This window comes from Pagrus pagrus (genome assembly GCF_965226575.1).
Source record: "Pagrus pagrus genome assembly, chromosome: 15".
Classification (NCBI taxonomy): Eukaryota; Metazoa; Chordata; class Actinopteri; order Spariformes; family Sparidae; genus Pagrus; species Pagrus pagrus.
Genome location: NC_140199.1, coordinates 7,797,085 through 7,821,410, shown reverse-complemented (window position 1 = coordinate 7,821,410; position 24,326 = coordinate 7,797,085). Strand labels below are relative to the sequence as shown.

At 40.4% G+C, this 24,326-nt stretch overlaps 2 protein-coding genes across 2 annotated transcripts in view; both read left to right on the top strand.

The window, feature by feature from the left end:
• Positions 1-19,954, top strand: part of LOC311270821 (receptor-type tyrosine-protein phosphatase epsilon-like) — a 29,105-nt gene extending 9,151 nt beyond the window's left edge. Inside the window, exons 3-21 of the mRNA XM_084375997.1 lie at positions 6,412-6,483; positions 7,843-7,939; positions 8,370-8,443; positions 8,887-9,023; positions 9,178-9,268; positions 9,394-9,470; positions 9,553-9,589; positions 10,323-10,420; positions 10,991-11,110; positions 12,468-12,631; positions 14,078-14,213; positions 14,391-14,540; positions 14,963-15,056; positions 15,430-15,506; positions 15,645-15,779; positions 16,020-16,145; positions 16,318-16,469; positions 17,768-17,903; positions 18,019-19,954. Of these exons, the coding sequence (XP_084232123.1) occupies positions 6,417-6,483; positions 7,843-7,939; positions 8,370-8,443; positions 8,887-9,023; positions 9,178-9,268; positions 9,394-9,470; positions 9,553-9,589; positions 10,323-10,420; positions 10,991-11,110; positions 12,468-12,631; positions 14,078-14,213; positions 14,391-14,540; positions 14,963-15,056; positions 15,430-15,506; positions 15,645-15,779; positions 16,020-16,145; positions 16,318-16,469; positions 17,768-17,903; positions 18,019-18,093 (2,043 nt within the window). The 5' untranslated portion in view covers positions 6,412-6,416 and the 3' untranslated portion in view covers positions 18,094-19,954. The remainder of the gene's footprint in view (positions 1-6,411; positions 6,484-7,842; positions 7,940-8,369; positions 8,444-8,886; positions 9,024-9,177; positions 9,269-9,393; positions 9,471-9,552; positions 9,590-10,322; positions 10,421-10,990; positions 11,111-12,467; positions 12,632-14,077; positions 14,214-14,390; positions 14,541-14,962; positions 15,057-15,429; positions 15,507-15,644; positions 15,780-16,019; positions 16,146-16,317; positions 16,470-17,767; positions 17,904-18,018) is intronic.
• A 262-nt stretch (positions 19,955-20,216) lies between these two features.
• Positions 20,217-21,665, top strand: gnrh3 (gonadotropin-releasing hormone 3). Its single transcript, XM_084375999.1, has 4 exons — positions 20,217-20,240; positions 20,430-20,572; positions 21,066-21,146; positions 21,456-21,665. The coding sequence occupies exons 2-4, from the start codon at positions 20,435-20,437 to the stop codon at positions 21,507-21,509; spliced, it is 273 nt and encodes a 90-aa protein (XP_084232125.1). The 5' UTR covers positions 20,217-20,240; positions 20,430-20,434; the 3' UTR covers positions 21,510-21,665.
• Positions 21,666-24,326: the final 2,661 nt, after the last annotated feature.

Below are 24,326 nucleotides of genomic sequence, written 5' to 3'. Positions count from 1 at the left end.
TTTTTTTTTTTTTGTTGGCACTGCCTTTGTTCTTCCTCTCCCTGGAAACCAAAAGAACACAACTTTTATCTTTTCGTGTACAAGACATGCCATCCTTTCTGTGCCAAGTACAAAATGTGGATCTCTCTTTGAGGGCTGTATTGATCTGTGAAGAAACCGAGACATGATTGGATACAGCTATCTGTTTGATATATGTTATTGTTTCAGATACTCCTATAAACAGAATATCCTTCACCTTTGTTGTAAAGCAAATCGCTACCCGGCAGTGTAAATGCTTTCCATATTTTTAACAGTGCTCTTTATGCCTCACTGATGTTTGGAAATGTGTTTCTCATGCGTATTTAGCAACATTGCTCCTGTTGTTCCAGCTTAGAAAATTATATTATCATATCTGGCAAATATCAATGAATGTCATCTGCACACTGTCACTGATGGCTATGTTGGTCTGTCTTCCATAAAATGTTTATGGCACCCAGAGGATGATTCCTACTGACTTTCCCTCTAGAGCCACCATGAGGTTGACATTTGTGTTTGGAGTGAAATTTTGCTATTGGACGGATTGCCATGAAACTTGCTTAATGCCTAATTAAAAGCAGAACGTGGTCAACAGCAGCATGTGAACACCGACTGTAAGCACACTGTCATGCTGCTGGTCTCTGCTGCAGTCTCTGTAGCTAGCTAGCTATCTTCACATTGTTGCTGATTTCTAATTTGTGCATGACAGCACCGCATTCTTACATTTTTTCCAATATTGAATAACAGTCTTTGATCGCATGTGGCGCCTGAAATTCAACTCAAGTCCTGCAGTGAAGTTGCTGCACTTGATACCGCTCCTCTAATATCAGTACAGACTGGTAGGGTAGGAGCACAGGTTGCTAATATGAGCCTATAAAGCCCTGCTATTGGCCAGGTAATGAAGCAGCGTTTTTATTTGATGACTTGATTGATAGCGTGACGTTGTGAGGGGGCCCTGCTTTTCTATCTTTACCAGATAAATGGCAAATAGCATTGTGGTAATAACATTTCATGGGGGGAGATTTCAATCACTACCCCTTGTACCACTGCTCTGAAGGGCAGGGGGCACTCCTTAGTTGTGTTTGACTGCACTGTGCTTCATGTTAAACCGTGCAGTAAGATTACAGAACATCATTTTAGCCACATTCATGTCGCACACTGGGCTATTCAGTATTAGTGATTTGATGTCGAGGCATTTAGCTGTTGGCTTTTCTCGTGGCCACATGTGATTTTATATATAGACCCTTCAGTGCATGCTGGGATAGGCTACGTGCACCCGTAACCCTCAGCGGGATCAGTAGATACAGATAATGGATAGATTGTGAACATAAAAGCAGATTAAAGCAGGTGGGGATTTAGAGTTGAGTTTGATTTTTAAATGCAATGATGCGTCAACTGAGCACATACATGTACGGCACAGAAGCAACACGCCAGGTCAGTCCTATTGATATTCAAATAAGTGCCAAGTACTAATGTAAAACATGCGTGATTGGCAGAATTCAGGATTGCTGAGCAAGCTACTCATCGAGGTGCGTGGATGTGAAACTGAGATGGATTGCCGAAAAATAGACGGCTGCAATTTATCGTGTTGTGTCGAACCAGTGCGCCATGACGGCACATATATTAAAAGAACGTAAAGTGGAAACACAGCAGCAGATTAGACGCTGCAGAAGGAAGAAGACTGACAATCATGTAGGACTTTTTTAATTTTAATGTGCACCGTGTGAAGCCCGTCCTCACATGACGAGCTTCGGCACTCAAATAAGACAGAAAAGTGTGAGCTCTCATGAATCAACTTAAATCTTTCGAGACCACCAGGTGAGGGACTCTGTATTCTTCTTCCAAATTCAGTAAGGAAATATAACGGTTGAATGTATTTATCACAGAATACAGTTAATTATCTCCATGATTTCCCAACAGAATACTCTCAACAAACCTTACAGATTTCAGCCATGTTAATAGATTTAATATCTCTCTTATGAATAATACACCTTACAAGATTGAGCAGGTCAACAGAGATAAAACCACAAGTCCAGGTCCAAGTACCAGCGGATCTATTAGCATCTAATGAGATATTTAAAAGCTCTAAAATTGATTTAAAGCTGCTGAATACTTAACATTATTAGACATTTTACATTTATAGTATGCATTTAGGAAATGAGAAGCTTGCACCATGCTACATGTGTGCATATAATCCATTATTGATATGAGATATTTAACTCGGTCCAGGAGCTCAGCATGGTGCCATTTGATTATGTTTTAGGTCTTTAGAGTTTGCAGATTTTAAGTATTTGCATAAAAACATTCTCTCGTGCTGTCTGATAACGGATTTTTGAGTTATAGTCAACGGAAATCTGTCTTCTGGTCACATCTGCGAGATTAAATCTGTATGAAAAGTCATTTCTCACCTGGGTTAGTCACCTTTTTATGTCTCTGGTTGGAAATAATACATCACCTTCTCCTGCACGGATTTGTTTAAATTAATGATAAGGATGAGTGAACAGGCAGCAGGTCTAGCACGAGGAAAAAGGGAGAGATTTCTCTGGTTGCTGTTTCTGTCTCTGATGTCTATTTTCTTTGAGTCTCATTTTCTGGTTTTCATCTGAGAGCCCAGGTGAGAGAGATGTTGAAGTGAAGCAGAACAGATTCATTTTAGGGTGCTGTGAGTCTTGGGATTTGAGAGTTGTGTAGTATATATATCACAGCTTTTCTGTTTTATACTGAGGATTTTTTTTTTCAACGCTGCCTCTCATTTAACGTACACGCACCGAACTTCATCTCGTCTCTGTTCGCGAGCACAAAAGCAAAGCGGATCGATGTTGAATAATGCATAATCGTGCACAAAATAGTAACATCACCCTCAAGGTTCAGGCGGCATGTGATGCATTCTGAACGTTGGCATTGCATCACGCATGGGTGGGATGATCTGCTTCTGCACTCCAGACGCAAGTGATGCAGTATAATTTAATTCCCCGGGAACATTAATGTCGAGCAGGTGCTGGAGGTTGAAGTCATCACATTGTTGTTCCTATTTCATTAAACAGACAGAAAAATCAGGGATCTGGAATGAATGATGCAATAACCGGTGGGGATGGAGATGCCAATTATACCAAATCCTTTCATGTGACGGCTCGATGATGTCATATGCTAATTAAGAAATATTAATAGTGTATAGTAGGTGGCATTTTCCATGATGAATATTTGCCATAATGAGTCATGACAAGCTTCTTCTTTAGTTTTTTAATGAGAGAATTTAAATAATCACTCTGTATTTACACCGTATACCTTTATCATTGATACTTGTTTATCTAAATATATAAATATCAACTATAAACAAAAGGTAAAGAACAAAGCAAAATTAAGAAAAGACAAGCAAATAGAATCAGGAGGAGAAGATGGAACAGAGTAAAATAAACAGAAACATCATATTCACTGAATTCCTTTAGATGACAATGGCTGGGAAATCAATTAATCCATTATCTATGTCCTAAAAACAGGCACTAAGTCATGTTTGCAGGTCATTCTTGAAGGTAACTGGTTATAATACATCAAACCTAAACGGAATCTTCATACCAAGTACACTCTAAACTTCCTGAACTTCCCATGCAAACACTTCTACTTTGGCTTCCCCTGCTTGGAGTTGTGTTATCAATTCCCTCTGTTGGTCAGACGGCCACACTGCAGCACACGCTGCGCTGCACCAACAGATAGCTCTCAGTTTTATTATTTTTATTTCCACCAGTTTTCTCTTCAGCTGCACAGAAAAAAACATTCAATCTAGATCTGAGTTATCGTCTCTTCGTGTAAGCGAGTCACTTAAAGTGACAGTGCATTTGACATTTTTTCTTTTTTTTTTTTTACATTTCCCTTCTGCTCTTTCATTTCCTGGCTATACGCTGTATATACTGTAGCTGCCAGGAGATGACAGATATGCAGTGGCCTGTGCGGTGACCCGTACGCACAGCATGCCTTGCAGCATAGAGCTGTAGGATGGGGCTGTGTGAGTGAATGTGACTTGCCCAGTGGGGTAGAGTGGAGAACAGGTGCCGACACTGTCAGCTTGTTAACACTGGGGAGAGGACTGGCTCCTCCAACGGAGTGTGGCACATATGCAACACATAGCCTTTGGCTGTGGGACGTATGTGCAGGCATGCACACATGCGATGTGAGAACAGGCAGCCTGTGTGGGTGTGTGTTGTGTGTTTTGCACACAGTTGAGATTCTGGAGGTTATGTTGTTTTTGATTATTAGTGTGAAAAATAGCAAGTGAATCTCACTCCTGAGTGTGTGTGAGTGTGAAATAAAAAACATGGCTGAGTGGACAATGCTTAATTATAATAATATATAATTATTAATATAATAATAATAATTATAATAATTTCCTATTGTTGCTACGCTGGTTAATCTTTATTACTGAAACACAGCTTGCACCTCTGAATCATTGTCATTGTGTTGTGCAGTTATCTGAGCAGTGATATTATTTGTGTTGTGTTACGTACCTGTTTGATTATGTTCTTTTAAGAAAAAACGAAGATTTAAAATTTTAGATTGGCTTCAAAGTCCGGCGTTCTTCCTGGACTCTCAGTGATTTCCAACAGGCTAGCACATCGCTGTCATGTCAAAGTTTTCTTTTGATGATACCCTCAACATTTCTCAACAAAGTAAATCAATTGTTGAATTAGCAAGTGTCCTAGTTCACCAAGACAAAATTGCTTGATCCGTCAGTTTTCATTATTTATGCTTCAATTCTGATAAATAAAGGGTTTCTTGGTAAATTTTGGATTGCAGATTAAAAGTAAATCCCACAGTTTTAGAGCCATTATTGTGAAACTACTCCCTCTTCCACTGTGGACCAACGTAGCTGCTACACGTTTTGCTGTGAGGCTGGGTTGAAAATAGACACCGGACTGGACTGTGAACTAAATAAATGAAATAAAATGAGTTTTGTTCAGCCGGCCTGATTAAATCCTTTAAGTGTGCGAGTGTATGTGCGTGTCTCAGCACTCTGTGTGCTGTAGTGTGTTTTACTGCAGAAAGACGCCATACAATTTGCAAAACACAGAGCCCCTAATTTGTTGTCCGATCATATTTTATGCGTTTCGACATAAATTTAGCTTTGAGCACATTGTTAGAGCTTTATTATGTTGCTGCTTTTTCTACAAAAGCTTTGGGAGATATAGTTATATGAAACCCCCTGGTGTTATGTGCGAAAAAGAAAAAAAAATCTCTCAAAGATCACAAATTAGGCCCCTAGATGACCCATTTCGAGCAGAACTAAATTGACACAATGAATTATTCCATTCAGTCTTGTGGCCTCTATAACGAGAAGGGGACTTGGAGCAGAGGATAAATTAGGACGCTCATTCCTCGCTTCTCTCATTTATTCGATCAAAGACATTTAGGCAGATTTGCCCCTTTTGCCCAATTTATTCTGTGATTTCTTACCCTCTTATTTTGAGGACGTGGGGAGAAAAAAGAGGGTGTGAGTTTGGAGAGATTGGCTGCTACGTTTTGGAGATAATGAGACACGAGGATAATCTGTCAGAATCGATTTAATTCCGGTGTAAGTTGTGAGGGAACGTATCCCCTTTCTCCTTTTTGGAAAGGCACTCACCGAGATCGGCCCCAAATAAATCACTGATGGCTTCCAGCAATAAAGGAAGAGGGAACAGTGAGAATAAAATGACGGTTCACTGTAGAGGGAGGGAAAGGGAGAGGCAGGGAGATGGAGGGAGGGAGAGAAAAAAATGCAGTAAAAGGAAAACAACACCATCTGGCCTCCTCCGAAAAGCCAACTGTATAACCTATATACATATGCTAATTTTCATAAAACAGTCCAAGCCTGTTTATCAATATTACGGCTCCCCTAAAATCACAGTTACGGCCGTTTTACTTATAAATACATTTAACAACAGATTCTACACCATCTTTTGTCACCGTGCAGGATGCTCTGCCAGGCTGCTGCACATCAAAGACAATACAGCAAAATGAGATGGCTTCTAACAAATACTAGGCTGAGCTCGACTCCACTGTCAAATCCACAGGGTCCACGGGGGATATGGTTACTGTCACCTGTGGGTTAAAGCCTCCGCGCTCGTTTGATGTCTGAATATCAGGTTATTTGATATGCCGCTGCTCTTTCAAGTCAGCCTGACAGGACAAGACTGCAAGCAGATTTCCCATAAGGACTTTAAGTGCTCAGCAGAGAGACGGACAGACATCGAGCTCAAGCCTCATCAAAGCTGAGCTCTCCTCTCTGCCCCTCGCTGAGCCTCACCGGGCTGCAGATGTGTTTCGTATTGATTTGGCGCCTTCTAGTGGAGATTGTTAGGAATTACAGGGTTTCTTCTGTTTTTCTGTTTTAACTGATTGTTGTATTTTTTGTGCTGTCCACAGTGACAATGGTGTTGTTTCTGATCGGGATCTCCATCGCTGTGAATAATTCATCTCATGAGAACCAAACTGCAGGTAACTGTTGCAACGACTGAAAAGCAATTATACTACACACTGTGAAACACGAGGAAAGATGAAATAACAATTTTTTCTGCGTACAGATAAAAAGTTGGATTTATTAGCGTCACATCACACCCTTACTCACTTCAGTACACTCAGGGATTGTGCTGCTACAGCCTATACCTTATGGTACAGTAGCAGCTAATATTTGTAATATTTTCAGTTTGCTGACTTTATCACTCTTCTTTACTTGTGCTGAAAGTGGTATAGTATGGTATTATGGCATTTGCTTGTCGACGGTTGTTACAAATGTATAGAATTCAAGTTCATATCAAGTCTCATGTTTGTCAGGCAAAAGTCATATAGTACATGATATACAAATTTTTTTATTTAAAACGATACTTTGGTAAAAGTGAAAGTCACTCATATGAAAAGTTTTAAAGTGTCTCATATGAAATGTACTGTAAAGTAATTTTCTGGCAATAGATTTACTTAAGTATCAAAACTACAAGTAAAGTAAAATATACATATATTTACATATGTACACTGTATAGTTTAGGTCAGACGATTATCGGATCTGATTTTCAGCATTTTTCTAATGATCAGAATCTGTGCTTTTTTAAGTCTAATTGCCAATAAAATAAATTAATAAAAAAATTGTGCATCTTCTGCTTTGATGTAACATGTAATCTGCAAAGTAACATTCCTGGCTAAAGTTATCAAATAAATGTAGTTGAGTAAAAAGTACCATATCTAGTGGAGTGGAGGTATTAAGTAGCAGAAAATGGAAATACACTGTACTACTACTAACAATACTAATTAAAAAAAGTACAAGTACCTCAAAATTGTAGTTAAATACAGGACTTGAGTAAATGTACTTAGTTACATTCTATCACAGATGGTTAGCTTATTATCCCAAGGATCAGACACAGGGGAAACAGCTAGCCTGGCTCAGTCCAATGGTAAAAATCTGCCGACAAGCTCACTAGATACAATAACAAGATATATTTTGTAAAGATGGAAAAGAAACAAGATATAATATGTTTATTAATGAGCCTTGAAGGTGCTGCTAGGCAGCTTTTCTTCCTTTGGACAAAGCCAGACTTACTGCTTCCTCCTGTTTCCAGTCTTTGTGCCAAACTCAGCTAACCAGCTCCGAGTTTCATATTTCATGGACAGATGGCAAAAAAATGCTTGTGTATATTTCCCAAAATTGTCAAATAACTCCTTTTAAATCAAAAAATGTAGGAAAGAAATCTAAAAATGTAAGGATAGGAGCGCTTCCTGGACTCACATTCACAAGAAAACTCCAAGACACCCTCTTTTAAACTATTAAAATGTTTTCATTGAATGTTTCATCTATCATTTCTGTAGGAAACCCCACCCATCAGGGTGCTCATGTGCTGCCCTCGACGCTGGTCATATCCCTGCTTCTCATCATCGTCGTCCTGCTGACGATCTACTGTCTGAGGTGGATAAACCTGCGCACACATTCACTCTATTTCTGTCTTCTTCTTTTCTCCCTCGCTCCCTTTTAGCGTGTGTGTGCATGAGTGAGTGTGTCAGGTCAGGACATCAGGGTGGGGGTGGTTTGGAAAACAGGCGGTAAAGAGTGCCTTATGGGTAAACAGCTGCACCTCAAGCAGGACAGCACACAAAAACAGCTAGGTCAGGTCAGGCCACAGCCACTCATTCACTGACCAGCCTGACGGCAGCATGAGGAGGAACAGCTTGGCCTCTCTGAGATGGTTGATATTGGTTTTGGTATTTGTTGTTTGCCTGCCATGTGTTCAACAGCTCCTGTGCTGAGATCTGGGTCACGTTCTTTAATACAGATATCTGCCCTTTTATCGTGTCTGACGCTTTTGCCTCCTCTCTCCTGCTCTCTGTCATTACTGCAGGTTCAAAAACCACAGGAAAGCTCTCGTTACCTCGGTGGATAAAAAGATCCCAAATGGCTTCATGGAGGAACAAGGTACCGTTGTGCTGTACTCAATATAACTGCCAGTGCATGAAGATATAATTCAGCCTTTTACTTTTTATGCCTTTTTTTATTTTAATTGCAGATTTATGTCCTTTATGGACTGGGAAAGTTTCATGATCTGAAGTCCGAGGTATAGCTGGAAAGGTTTTTAGAAGGCTCTTAGCTTCCCCAGCACGTAGGGAGCCATATAAACTTTCACTTCAAGCAAAAAAATAAATAAATAAAGGGAAAGGCCAAATTCTGAGTTAAGACAGCGTCGTGCAGCAGCGGCAGCCGCATGTTTATGGCTCAAGAAATCATTTCTGTCATGTACCCACAAAAGTAAGAAATCTTAATGGCCATCAGGCTTGTTTTTGCAGGTGCTATGAGAGCTTGTAATGTTCTCTATTGGGAAACATTAGCAGTCTGACCGCCATATATCCCTTTAACCACAGGAGAGCAGACAGTGGTCCTCCTCCCCAGATCTCCCTCGCCCTCCAAGAGGTATTTCCCCATCCCCCTGGACTCGCTGGAGGAGGAGTACCGGATACGCTCGGCAGACGACGGCAAGCTCTTCAGAGAAGAGTTCAACGTGAGTTTTGTGTGGTTGTGTGGACGCAAGCAGTGCAGCCTGTGTCTGACTGAGATCTTTGTCCCGCAAGCACAGAAGATAGCAATAAAATGTTATGTTAGTGGTACCCTCGGCTTTATGTTTACCTCATGAGGATTGGGTTCTTTCTTTATAGTCGCTGCCGTGTTACTACCACCACGGGTCCTTTGAGGAGGCGAGCAGAGAGCACAACAGAGAGAAAAACAGATACCCCAACATTTTACCATGTGAGTGAGGACCTATAGTGTGCAGCAGGCAGTATTAATGTAACCTTTAGACTTGAAGTTTTATTGATCACTAAATCATAAGGTGAAGGTGATGCAGGCTGTTTTTTCCTCTCTCTTTTCCACAGATGATCATTCCAGAGTGTTGTTAAGTCATCTTGATGGACACCTGTGTTCAGACTACATTAATGCATCCTACATAGATGTGAGTCTTTATTGCAAATCAGCTTGGAATGCAGATTATTTGGCTCTCGGCAAATAATCATCAATACTGTTTTTTCACGCAGGGTTTTAAGGAGAAGAACAAATTCATTGCAGCTCAAGGTAAATTTATGCTCACATTTTTAGCTTTGTGAAGTACTTTGAAGGTCAAGTGTGAAGGATTTAGGAAGATCTATTGGCAGTAATGTTTTCAATAGCATATAATCACTGCTCTCTCAATTAATCGATAAGTTGTTTAGTCTAAAAAATGGTCATTCAGTGTTTCCCAAAGCTCCAAGATGACGTCCCTCAAGTATCTTCTTTTGTCCACAACCTAAAGATATTCAGTTTACTGTCACAGAGGAGTAAAGAAACCAGAAAATTCAAATTTAAGAAGCTAGAATCAGATATTTTTTCATATTTTTGGGGCCTTTGCATGGCTTTATTTGGATAGGACAGAGAGAGAAAGGGGGTGACATGCAGCAAAGTGCCCCGGGATGAAATCAAACCCTGGGTCGCTGCAGTCAGGATACAGCGCTCTAAAGATGAGCTGCTGGGGAGAATTCTGACCTTTTTTTAATTAGAAAAAGTAGTCGAACCAATGAATCAGTGGTTCGAATAGTTGCCAATAATTAAATGGTTCACAACTAATCGATTAGTCATTGCATCCCTAAATTTATCCTGGTTTGAGTGGCCACCGACAGAGAAGATGTGTTCAGATGTGTTCCTGCGACCTCACCACTAGATGCCACTAAATCCTACACACTGGACTTTTTAATTACTTTTGCAAATGCAAGTAGTTGAGTTTACGACCACTTGCGCTGCATTTTTAATACATTTCTCGTTTCTGCTTCAGGTCCGAAGCTTGAGACAGTGGCCGACTTCTGGCGGATGGTCTGGGAACAGAAAACGACGACTATAGTAATGCTGACGAATCTGAAAGAAAGGAAGGAGGTTTGTCTGAAAGTCTTCTCCCACTGCACCACAGTCTCGGGGCGTGTTGTAGAGCGAACCTATACAATCTATATGCCTTCAGTGCGGCATTAGTGAAACCCTTTTGTATTCTCATGACCCAAAGTCATGGGCATAATTTATTTGACCCCTTCCCCCGGCTAAGAATCCATACAAAGTGTCACCCAGCAGATTACTTAGCATCGCATTAAATTTAGCCTCAAAGGGATGATCAATTGAGAGCTCAACAGCAGGTTTGATAGGGCAGAAGAGAGGCATTGGGGATCAATGACGGAATAATTGTTGATAAGATCCTAAGAGGCTCCATGATAATTAGTCTGAGAATCTAGTTAATGAGTTGAAACGTCACGGTGAAGATCTTATTGACTGACTGAGTCGCACAAAGTCCCAGTGATTGCCTTTTGGATTGGATTGTGAAATACACACACGTCAAACACACATCTGATATACACAACAGATGCCGCTCCACAACAGTTTGATACGGAAGTCGTAATGTTGTGTGTCTGGTGTTGGAGAAGAATAACCTCTGCGTTGTTGTGGTTCTCTCCCCAGGACAAGTGTTTTCAGTACTGGCCGGAAAAAGGCTGCTGGATGTACGGGAATGTCAGGGTGGCCATGGAGGACTTCACCGTACTGGTGGACTACACCATCAGAAAATTTTGCGTTCAATATGTGAGTAAACATATCAGAATATTAATGAGGGATGGCCTTCTTTAAGTTAATTATCAAAGCGTTTTAAATACACAGCAGCGTCGTAGCTCACAGCACATCCATTATAATTAAATTAAAATTATATTGCGCAGTAGGAGCTGGAACATTTATCCAAAATGTGACCTAAGATTAAGATAAATGCTGCTTTTATGTAGTCACGCGCGAGCTCTGGAAATAATAGTGTGCTTTCTCAACATGGTTCTTAATATAGTTCTTAATTGCTATAAAAATCTATAATCATAATAGCGAGACTCTTATTAAAAATTAAACAAGAGACAAAGCTGTGTAGAGACGGTGTAAAAAAGTAATGCTCCCCACGGGGAAGTTGGAACGTTTTAGTAAAACTGTAAGAGGAAATAAAAATATAATAAATAAATGAAAACACATTAAAGAATATTAAAGTATACATGGAATAAACACAGAATCAAATAATCACCATGCAGGTGTGTTTAACACACAGGAAATACTGTACAAATGTGCCCGTCTTTAAGAGTTCACACACATACAGTATCTGTATTTCTTTCCCCTTTTTTTTTTTTTTGACTGCCGAGTTCCATCTCGGTGCACCGCAAAGCCTTCAGATTGCAAAAAATTCACTTTGTTCCCTCTCCATTTGAAGCCAGAGACGTGCAGATATCCTCCCTCTGACTCCGTGACTGTCTGAAACTGCGACTGTGCTCTCGCTCTGCGCTACAAGCCGGATGCTTTTGCGTGCGGCTCTCTGAACACAGAGTAACCGAGTGTTCAAGAGAACCAAAGTTACGTCCTCCTGGGAGAGCATGCACGAGACACGCGAGAGGAGAAAAAGGGGAAAGCAGTACACATGTTTAATAATTATATTCTGTCGTAAATTTAAGTGGGAAAAATGTGCAAAATGTTCATTTAATTCGAGGTTACTTTTTCTGAAGGTTATAGATTTTAAATGGCTTTTTTATACAAACGATAATCAGCAAGTCAAAGGACTCATTGATTGGTGGATCGGAAGAAGATTAATTGCTAACTGTTTTGATAAACAATATAGTTTTAGTCATTTTTCAAACAAAAATGTTCAAATTTTCTTGGTTCCAGTCTCTTGAATGTAAAGATTTGCTTCTTTTCTTTGTGATTTTGATGTTAAATGAAGAGTTTGAAGCTATTTGAAGGGAAATTGTGATGAGCATTCTTCCTAATTCTTTTGCCATTTAATTGATTAAACAATGACTCAATTAACCGATAATGAAAATAGTCCTTACATTCAGCCTGACGCGGACTGATGTGTGTCTGCACAGCGATCAATATTCATGCGCAGGTATAACCTTTGTGTGTCTGCGCCTCACAGCAGGGCAGCGACGGTCCCCGAGCTCCCCGGCTGGTCACCCAGCTCCACTTCACCAGCTGGCCAGACTTCGGGGTGCCATTCTCGCCCATCGGCATGCTGAAATTCCTCAAGAAGGTCAAGGCTGTCAATCCATCATATGCTGGACCCGTTGTTGTGCACTGCAGGTGAGATGTCTTGCGTGAAGGAGGCCAGAGTCAGGGTTGATTCAATTCATTATTAACCCACAGTATTGTCAGTTTCCTTGACACACGTTCTTTGCTCAAGTAGAAGCACTGATTCAACTTCTTTACTCAGATATAAAAAGTATCCCTCTTTCTGTCAGCCATCTCTGTGTGAAGCTAACTGAACCTCACATCATGTCAATGTAATTCAAAGAAGGAACGTCTTGTTTCTCAGAATCTGCTCTGTCTGGTTCAGTTTCATTCATGTCACTGGCTTTTTTCACTACACGCCTTTTCTCCCCATTCGAGTCTCCCTCTCTGTCTTGTTACGTCTTTTATACGTTGTTTCCTCGAGCCGTGCGTGATATGCAGTGATCAGTCTTGTGATTTTGGGAAGGCGGCGTGCAATGACACTATATAAAAATTGTCTGTTTTCAGAATGTAAGGAGTAGAGAGTATAGATATTTGTGTTAAAATGTAGGGAGACAAAGTAAAAAGTCGTCAGAAAAATAAAAACTCTAGTAAAGTACAGATACCTGAAAAATCTGCTTAAGTACAGTAACAAAGTATTTGTACTTTGTTACCTCCCTGTCTTGACCACTGAATTTTTTCAGATTTTTTTTAAATATATTTTTTCAAATGGATGTTAAACCACCTTTTTGTGTTTTTTAAAAAAATGACATTAACCTTATTTACGAATTTAGACGTGATTAAGATTTGATTGGCAGTTTCTGCAGCAGATTTTGTGTTTCCAACTCTAAAAAAATAGTATGGTCATTCTTCATTAATGGGATTATTAAGGAGAAGAACAATATTTTGCAAAACTAAAATAATAATAGGTATAATAGGTATGTAAAATAATCTATTGTTCTCACTATTTTAAGCATTGCTTTTGTCAGAAGCACAACGATTTCCTGGTTTTCAAGGGTTAAAAGACTATTTTTAATTAAACAACGTGATGTTAAATAAATGTCAATGTTATGCTTAAAAAAGGCCAGAGTTGGTATGTGCACACGTCTGTCTGGACGATCAGTGTGAAGCCTCACCAAAGAAATCTGCAGCCGATTGTGGCAACTGCTGCAACAGGTGCTCGGGGAGCGGGACTGTTGTTCTTGAATGGGGCCCATTGAAGAGGCTTCAACACCCCGCTGTGGAGCCCCTGCTCGGTGCTCCCAGAGGTGCCGTCTGCTGAAATGACCCCTGTAAATCTATTAGGAGTGTGTTTGGGCTTCAGAGGTGAAGCACTTTTACACATGCTTGGGGCTGTCCACAGTTGACGTCTATGTTAAGAACACAGGGATAGTGTGGCAACACATAAATCACCATATTATGTGAATGAGAGAACAAACTTTTATATAGTACAGACACAATGTCACACGCGTCTTGTTTCGTAGCTACGCTCGGGCTGTTTGTCAAAGACGAGACCTTGTGCCTTCTTCCTTTCCACAGCGCCGGGGTGGGGAGGACTGGGACGTTCATTGTCATTGACAGCATGATCGACATGATGCACATGGAACAGAGGCTGGATGTCTTCGGCTTTGTGAGCAGAATACGAGAACAGCGCTGTCAACTCATCCAGACAGATGTAAGTGTTGACCCCTTCCGACCTGTTGTACCTCGAGCTGACAGCTCAACTCGCTCGCTCCAAACAAGCCGAGGACGCGCAAAAAACAACCAACCTATGATGCGGAGAATAGTAGGAAAGAGTTTGGCAAACTAAAGCAACTACCTCTCCCTTCCCTTCCTCTGTCTTCCTCCTCAGATGCAGTACTCCTTCATCTACCAGGCTCTGTTGGAGTACTATCTGTATGGAGACACGGAGCTAGATGTGTGCTCTCTGGAGGGCCATCTGCAGAGGCTTCACAACACCAGGGCTCCCCACGACAGGCTGGGCCTGGAGGAGGAGTTCAGGGTAGGAAGAAAGGAGCTCACTCTTAAACATTTCAGTCAGTAATGAATCGTCCCCATCACCCTGTGCCCTGCATCGGTACATTTTCATGGAAAACTTGCCCTGGGTGCCACTCCTGGCAGTAGTAACATAAATAACAATGCTTTGAAGCAACTAAAACTTTATAAGGCACCACCATCTGCCACACAGAATTTACTGCTGAAAAATTCTCATTTTTTCCTGCACACTGAGTGGAATTATTCCCCGTTGCCTCGTCCTCTTCCCGTCTTCTTCTGTACTAATAAGAAATGTTTTTGTCCAACTTTCGTGTTGCATTTTTAAAAAAGAAATTTTATTGTCTGTCTTAAGCATCACCAGATTTAAAAAATCTTTGATGAAAACAAACTTTTTGATCACGTCAATCCGCCCGTGTTCTCTCCCATCAGAAGCTGACCAACGTTCGCATTATGAAGGAGAACATGAGAACTGGGAACCTCCCCGCCAACATGAAGAAGAACCGCGTGCTTCAGATCATTCCATGTAAGGACTACGCCGAGACTCGAAACACCTCCATAATACATCACGTCCGAGCAACATCAAAGTATCACACTGCTGGTGATTTCATAGATAGCCGTACACAGATATCTGGATAATCAGCTTGTCTGTGCGATCAATGACATTTAAATAGGGCTTGTATCTTAAGTCAAAGTTGGGAGTAGAGCGGGAAAGGAAAGCCTGGGTACAACTTTTTTACAGTGAAAGCTGATACAGGCTCTGGCGTGTTTGGCCTTAATAACACAGCTAAAGTTTTACTTAGCTGTTTTTTTTGGTTTTTTTTCCACCAGCCTCTTCAAACTTTTATTTTATTAGGAATCACTTGTGGAAAGTTTCATTTCCCTTTTTTCTTCCGCAGATGATTTCAACCGAGTAATACTGTCAGTGAAAAGAGGACAGGAGTTCACCGACTACATCAATGCCTCCTTTATTGATGTAAGCACTCCCTCATGACCTCCTGTATAGATTTCCCATAGAAGTATAAATAAAGCTCATTGTTTCCGTTACAAACAATGCAAAATATTATGTTTGCTGCACTCTCAAGTGTTGTTTACCGGATGATCTGCCCTCCAGGGCTACAGGCAGAAGGACTATTTTATCGCAACCCAGGGCCCCCTGTCTCACACAGTGGAGGACTTCTGGAGGATGGTGTGGGAGTGGAGGTGTCATTCAATCGTTATGCTCACCGAACTCAAAGAGAGGGAGCAGGTACAGTACGGTGCTCTTGCAAAAGTACAGGCTGAGAAGTGGAGTTGCACATTTTAAAACCGTCTTTTCTGTTCCGTTATGGCATTGTCTTATTCCTCTCCCGACGGTCTGTGTGTGTATTTAATAGTTTTATATTGTTTTTGTGGCGCACGCTGCAGATATATAAAATACAAAAATGAGATATAAATCAGTCAAATGAAGCTTAATTGTATTTCCATCTGACCTTTTTTTTCCAAACAGGAGAAGTGTTTCCAGTATTGGCCATCAGAGGGCAGTGTAACATTTGGAGATTACACCGTGGAGCTGACTGGAGACACGCTGTGTGAAACCTTCACTCTCAAAGACATGGTGCTCACCTACAGACCAGTGCGTGATGTTTTATTACCGCATTTTAAAGCAGCGAAACAGAACTTTTACATTTCACAAATTTTACCTTAAATATGTTAAAAGATGAGCAGTTTAAAAGTTCAAGAAACGTCATTGAATCTGTCACGTTTAGCCACATGAAAATAACAGCATTAGCTCTCTGTCTCACCAGGAAAAGCAGTCACAACATGTCCGACACTTCCACTTCCACGGGTGGCCCGAGATCGGAATACCGGCCGAGGGACGAGGAATGATTGACATTATTGCTGCTGTGCAGAGGCAGCAGCAGCAGTCTGGGAACCGGCCCATAATTGTGCACTGCAGGTGAGGAATTTCAGATGGACAATCCCCGCAGCATGACGGGGAAAATTACATCCTGCATTACACATGACGCTTTTATCCACTTCTTCATTTTCACTGTTATTACCTGATCACCTGAGTGATATTTGAGGGAATTTTACCGATACATTTTTCTTACGTCTGTTACAATAACTTCTACATTTTGCCTCAGTAGGCCTGGTGTTCTGTGCCTAAACCACTTATGTGATCCCTTATAAAGACTTAGCAGCGAACGCTTTGATCAGAACCTAGCTTCAGGTGAAGTGATTCTAAAGCAGCATGCCCCTGTGGGATTGATCCAATCCACTGATTCACAGTCAATTAAAACCTCTCAAAGTGAAATCTCCTCTGACTCCCACTATGATTAATCTGATAAGATGAGCTAACGACAGGAAATGGTGTCATCACTCTCTTCTATTCCTTCATCACCACTTGTCTAAGAAGGGCTTTTTAAAGCTTTTTCTCAGCCCCTGGGAGATGGGGCTAACCCGCTGCAATCCCCAACGTCTCTCTCTACACTCCTCTTCCGAATCGCACATCACTCTCCCGCTCGCTCGCTCGCTCGCCGTCTCTCCCTCCACGTCTCTCTCACTCTCTCTCCCCATCCCACCATCATTGTAAACATTGACTCAGTCAAACACCGAGCTTCCAAACTGATTAGTGTTAGCGTTTGGATTAGCCCCTCTTTAAGTGAGGATGATTATTAGCACTATTACACAAAGGTCACCTTTTCCTCTTGCAAACTTTTTTTTTTTTTTTATTTGAGTGGGAAAAAGGGGAAGTGCTGCTGAGATTACAAGGGTTTCATTGCAGCATTACTGGTCGGAAATGGAGAAGTGGTGAGAATTTAAAAATGTCCTCTGAGCCACAGCTGCAGTTCTGCAACAAATCTCACCATGTCTGAAGGCGGTCCGGTATTTGTATGGGGTGATGAGATTTTTTGTGAACATTTTTAAATTTATTACAGCGAGAAGAAGACTTACTTTATTAATCCCTTTACAGAGAAATTCAGTTTTTTCACTCTGTTGTTACTTCTTACCTCTAACCTCTGTCAAGACTATAACATACAGGCATGTCAGGGCATTTATAAACCAGGTAAATAAGCAAAATAATTAAATAATAACACAAATAAAATAAATAATCTTTCTAATCTGAGAAAGCATACACCTGCACATCTGATAACTCCCGATCCGTTCCAAATCCCACTAAACATGCAAGAAATCTCCTCAACAGTGCTTTGCAAAGTAAATAAATGTGATGTGGTTTTGTCCGTCGTGTTTCAGTGCTGGCGCGGGTCGGACTGGTACCTTTATCGCCCTCAGTAACATTCTGGAGAGGGTGAAAGCTGAAGGCCTCCTGGACGTTTTTCAGACAGTCAAGAGTTTACGCATGCAGAGACCACACATGGTTCAGACTGTGGTAGGTGGAAAACCGGATAATTTGAAACCTGCTGTGCAGAAACTGTCAGCTTAGTCACGTCTGTGTTGTTTGGAGCCATTTTTTAAAACACTTTTCTTTGTGTTTTTCCTTTCAGGAGCAATACGACTTCTGCTACAGAGTGGTTCAGGATTTTGTTGACATCTTCTCAGACTACGCCAACTTTAAATAAAAACCTGTCAGATACGGTTCTGTACGCTTCTGGCATATCAACTTATGCATTTTCTTTTTCCTGAATGTTATTTTCTAAAGCAAGCTCTTTTTACATTTTGCACTTGATTACAGATCTCAGTGTTGTAACATACTGTAATATAATCCAAAACATCTGTGCTCCAGGAGAGTCCGTCTCCGTCAGGAATGTTTGATTTTCAAGTTTCCCAACTTAAAATACAGTAATTCCAGTGGTTTGCTGAATGGGTTGGCTTGATCCTTGAATATGTAAAAAATAAAATAGAATAAGAATAAAAGTTTTATGTTGCTTAAGAGCAACATTGTAAGAACCAATAAAGTGTTTAAGAGGACAACTGTATCGCAACCTTATATATAGTAAATAATGTATATATATCCTGTAGTATGTAAGCTCACTCCCTGAAATGCATCACTCATGTGTTGTAGAGTTCATGCTTTCTCTTTGACTTCTGCTTGATTTTGTTACTGACCACAATGCCTTTGGGTTACAGTAGTCTTGTATTTTACGCCGCCCGCTCAACACGTCTGATTGCTACGAGGAGAATAAATTGTGTGTATGATTATTAGGGTTAAAATGATTAATGCTTTTTCTAAAATGATGTCCTGTCCGACATGTGTAAATAATATTTATGATCTACTTTTAGCTCAAACCGAAATATAAAACTCAAGATACATTTCATCGTGTGAGACGCTGCAAATTACCTCACTCCTGTCTGTGAATAACTTAACAGCTGCTGCCTGTTGCAATTTTATTCAACTTCACCAACTTTCCTTTGTTGCCTGTGGCAATATTACTTAGTGGATTGGCGCCTGACGCTGCGAAATGCAATTAGCCCACTTTGGAACAGGCAGAAAACAACGTAGTATTACATGAATCCAAAAGTATCATTCGCGCAAATGGTTTGCAGCCAAGCAACACATCCTGCTTTTAAAAAAAACAACAAAAAACATTTTTCTACACGTTAACAAGCCAACTTTACACATGCATATGTGCATAAAGCAGTGCCATACTGATTAGAAAGACACTTCTAATCATGAAAAACTTGTCACCAAGTGACACAATTTTATTACAGATAAGCCAGATGTTTATGTTTAATTTAATATAATAGACACATTTTTAAGAGTGTATTGTTTTTGAATGGTGGATCGCCGATTCATTGTTTGTACAAACACTTGTCAGAATATTATAAGGATAGAAAATGTACCGTAATTTTAGTTCAAACGAGTGTGCAAAGGAATCAAGAAGGAAAACACTGCAGAAATGTTTTTGATGAAAGAGTTGAAGAAAATGTCTGGGAGAGTGAAATCATTGATACGAACAGTGTTCGGCCGAAATATGAAATATGCATGCACAGGCATTCTGACATATTTTGACTATGATAGCTAGTCTTAGTTTCATATTTAAACAAGGAAACCCCGACATTGCTGCAACCTCAAAAGCATATATTTTTGCAAGGCTTCTGCTTACTTCTTTTAGAACAGTAAGCGTGGAAGTCTTATGTTTGGGTAACGAACTTTCTACCGTGTTTGTACTTCCTTTATTATAAAGTCATAGGATGGGTTTATACATGACGCACAGATCATTGTGTTTATTTAATGTACATACGTTGTGGTCATTAATCATCACTAAGGTTTACTGCATCGTTGACTTCGTTTTAATGTGTTGTCACGCTGAAAGAACAAGACGTGAGGGTAATGACAGCGCGGCCTTGCAGCTGATGTAACATACATGCACAAGCATCTTGTTTCGATGATGTTTCTGCCTTCTGAGTCTGTATGGATTTGAACTCCTATTTGTTTGCTAAAAGCTGATTCCAATAAATTATAGATGGAGAAAAATGTCAGGATTCATCTTAATGTTGTCTTTTTGTCCACATCCACACAGATGCATCCGACACAAACACAGAGACGTTGCAGATATATATTTAATGCTGTTTGAACCCTCGCGGTGATGTCAGCATATGTGAGCACTTAGCCGGCTCCATTAGTATTATTTTGTGTCCCATTAGTCAGTAAATGTGTCACACCTGCAGAGAGGGGATTATAATCCTGACAGCAGCCTTCCTGCTACAACACCTATAAAACCCCCCTCTGGCTAATGTACCACATGCTAACAAGGCAAATACAGAGGTGAGTCAGTCCTCGATGAAGTTTGCTCAGTGTTCATTAAGTCAGAATTACTTCTCGTATTAATTACTGTCTGAAATGCTGTTTACTAATGTTGGGCAATGCTTTGTGTCCCCCGGTCCGCGAGCCGTGGAGCCGTGAGAGAGGAGACTGTGACTTTTCTCTTTATTACAAATTTGGCTTCCTCCGCAGCTCTAATGGAGGCGAGCAGCAGAGTGACGGTGCAGGTGTTGTTGTTGGCGTTGGTGGTTCAGGTCACCCTGTCCCAGCACTGGTCCTACGGATGGCTACCAGGTGGGAAGAGAAGTGTGGGAGAGCTGGAGGCAACCATCAGAGTGAGTGATTTTTATGTTATTGTAGCGTGGCATTTTTATGAAATTTAAAGGGGCACTTTGTAGTTTTGGATAATTTATTATTTACAATATTAATGAGGTAATAATACAAACTAAATAAAGAAGCTGCTCTCAGAGGACAATAAGGTCCCCAGAACACTGTTTGAAGCGAGAAAGGTGGCAGGGTCCGCCACAGTATGATATTGTGTTGTCCTTTAAGGTCAGTTTGTCTATTCAGTTTATCCAGACATGAAAACAAAGAGAGTTTGTTTATTCAGTTTGTTTAAACATAAACAAATCAATTTCTTTCTGATTAAAATTTCTCCCCCAAAACTACATAGTGCACCTTTAAAAGCAAAATGTAACAGAAATACCTCAGTAAAACTGTTCAGGAAAGCATGACTTGCGTATTGTTTCTATTTTTACAAAGCTGTAAATATTCTGTTGGGTTCTTCAGTTCTCATCTTCTAAAAAATCTCTTTTTTATTGTGCTAAGATGATGGGTACAGGAGGAGTGGTGTCTCTTCCTGAAGAGGCGAGTGCCCAAACCCAAGAGAGACTTAGACCATACAATGTAGTAAGTGCTTATTATACATAATTTATCACCAATGTCTACTTCAATTGTACAATATTAATGTACACGACACCACTGTGTGCCACTGTGCTCCAAAGCAGCAATGACAATATACAAACTGCTCAATGACTGTTTTTATTTTCCCCTTTTTGCATGATTGAATGTGTGAATGCCTAATTTTTATCTTTCTGAATGCTGGCAGACGTAATGCTAATTTGCTCGGACGTGTTTGGTTTCGTATATATAAAGATATTGCTCTGATTAAATATTGAAATGGCGGATCGACTGAGATTTTAATTTTAATCCCTTCAGATCAAAGATGATTCCAGTCATTTCGACCGAAAGAAAAGGTTCCCAAATAAATGAAGAGCTGCAAAAAAAATAAAGAGAAGAGAAACACTGACTGTATTCGTCATCATCAACATCTTCGAGATCATCACATGTATCGCACAAATGTCAGATGTATGTCTGTAACGTTTAAATTCATTTCAAACTGTAATAAAGTTTTTTTTTTGAAAATTTGATGGAATTATCTCGTCTCTCATCTGGTCATTAACCGAAATGAAGCTATTCGAGTATAAAATGCTGTTTTTAAAGCCTTTAAACAGATTAGATTGTCTTTGTAAAGCAGCCACGACCGACAAGCATGACAAACTTGTGACACAACAATCTTAGCATGACAACAGCTGGTGATTAAGCCAATTTATTAGAAATCAATGACTTAATTGAATTTGTTACAGTTTTGGTAATTCCATTTTCTGCCACACCAGTCATGTGCATATGCGATGTGGAAAATTACACCAGCTGATTTTGTGTGTTTGCACCTGAATGTTGATTAGCCCCCCAAACTGAGAGACACTCATCTCCTGCTCGCGGTGTCCACAGCAGCTTTACGCTAATTTAGGATAACCGCAGTCATCCAAAACAGAAAAATTGTAAAACTTTTTCCCCCCTCTCTCTTTCTCTCTCTCTCTCTACGTACAGCAAATTGGTGTTCATTATAAAAATTGGAATTTCATATCAGGAAAGGAAAAGAATCAGCAGGGGGCATATGTTTTAAAGAGAACTCATTTTCTGGCAAAGCCCCACAGACAGAGCACCATACTAATCGCCTGGTGCATAAGGGGCCAGGATTCATGAACTGTGCTGACACCGTGGAGGCCCTGCATTGTTAGAGCGCGGTTGTAATGCACACCAATGAACCCAAACCCGCTGGCACAACTGGGAAAAGGTGAACATTATAAAAGCACATAGAATTAAAGAGAAATTAAACCACATTCCATTGCACTTCCAGAACAATGCTCGCTCATTTGTGATACTTCACATCGTCGGTTTAATATTCATGGTTGTGATTTGCATAACACAATCATTTCCTTTGATGAGGGAAGACTTGAGAATCTTTCCTATAAAGTGCTGTAAGTTGGAGACGAAAATGTTGTTTCTTAAAGTCACTGTGAGACTGCCTCGGATTGATTTCTTTATGGAGTTTTCAATAAGTTTTGTAACATCCTCATAAAAGATAATTATGCTTTTATAACATTTCCTAAAATATGGTTTTAATTCAATTTGGTATACTTGTGCGTGAGAATAATTAATGTTTACAGATGAAGCATAAAATCCCATAAATTCCCTTTAAATAATCCCAAAGCGTTTGCTGTGAAAGCCTAACTTTCTCCCTCCCTGTGTCCTCATCAAGGACCTGCCTAATTGCACGTATATCAGGACAACAAAACCTGCTGGTATCTATGTTTCCAAATTTGATTTAACCTCACTTTCTCCTTCCCAGACCCCCTGGTGGATATTCACTTTGTTTACCTCAAATTAAACTTCATATTGTTTACAGCCTCCCGGTCCCTGAACATTTTATAGCATTTTAGAATTATTTCTTTATTTATTTTTTGTAATGATTGTAGAGTTGGGATTCATTTGAATGTTTCCCTCATCTGCATGAAAATTATATAATTAACTTTTGATTAACCAGCTCAGTTGAGTTGGTTCCCCCATGCACACTGGTGAATAGTACCCACCGCATTTTAATGACTGTTTTCCAATTGAGTGGCGACCTTTTCATCAAAGAGCCACAACTGGGGCTAAACAACGGTAGAAAATAATCACGGAGAAGACAATAGCAGAGGCCGACAGGCTAGGATGTCATCCTTAAATATAACAACAAAGATGAAAGCAGCCTTAGCGCACGTAGTGGCTGGTGGCGTGGAGCCAAGTGCTTATGCTGCTGGATGCCCCATTGTTAAAGCTGTGGAGGTCACGTCCATTGGCATATAGAGAGGGAAAGCACAGGAAGCTGAGAATGGCCCATTGTTACATGTCCTTGCTCAGAGGGAATTCCATTATGAAGGGCAATACATTTTTGATACTTTGATTTTTGTGCCATTCATTTGTTTGAAAAACAGAACATATTTGGATAATGACTTCAGGAAAAGGGGGTCTCAGAGCTCCTCCATCCAAGGCTGCAGCCCCTGCGTTAACACACCTGCCAATCAAGCAGCTGCGCATCCTCCCTCGCACAGCCCACCATCAAATAAGCACTCTATCATATGCATAATATAGTTTTCATTTCATCACAATTATGCTCCGTGCGCCATCCGTGTGTGTGTGTGTGTGTGTGTGTGTGTGTGTGTGTGTGTGTGTGTTTTTTTCCGATGGGTCACAGGAAACTTTTATTGAAGCGCAGTGTATAATAAAGTCATTTTCCAGGTGCTTGTTGTGGCTCTTATTATGAACAGAATGATAATTTCCCCTGGAGGAATCCGGCACTGCATATCAATTGAAGTTTAGTGTGGGTCTTATTATGTTCCCGCAGGCTATAGTAGAAGGCAAAGTCATCTTCAGAGAGAGTCTAAATGTCAGGGAGGTCTTCAAACACTTTTTTTTTTTTTTTTTTCCGGGGGCCTTAGTGAAAAGGGTCTTTTGGAAGTGATGCGTCTTGGAATAGATACAGTGGAGGTGAGGTAAAGACTTAATGTAAAGCAGTTGACATGCAATTTAATTGTGGTGGTGGTGGAGGGGGGGGGTAGTATTTAAAAAAACAGTGGAAGGGGTCAGAGAAGAAATGGAAATATGACCGCTCTTATTGCGTTTCTCAGGTAAATGCATTTGCTCCCAGTTACTCTTCTGTCGTGTCCGCTCGCCTCCACATGGTGCCACTCTTGAGCTGCGCGTTTT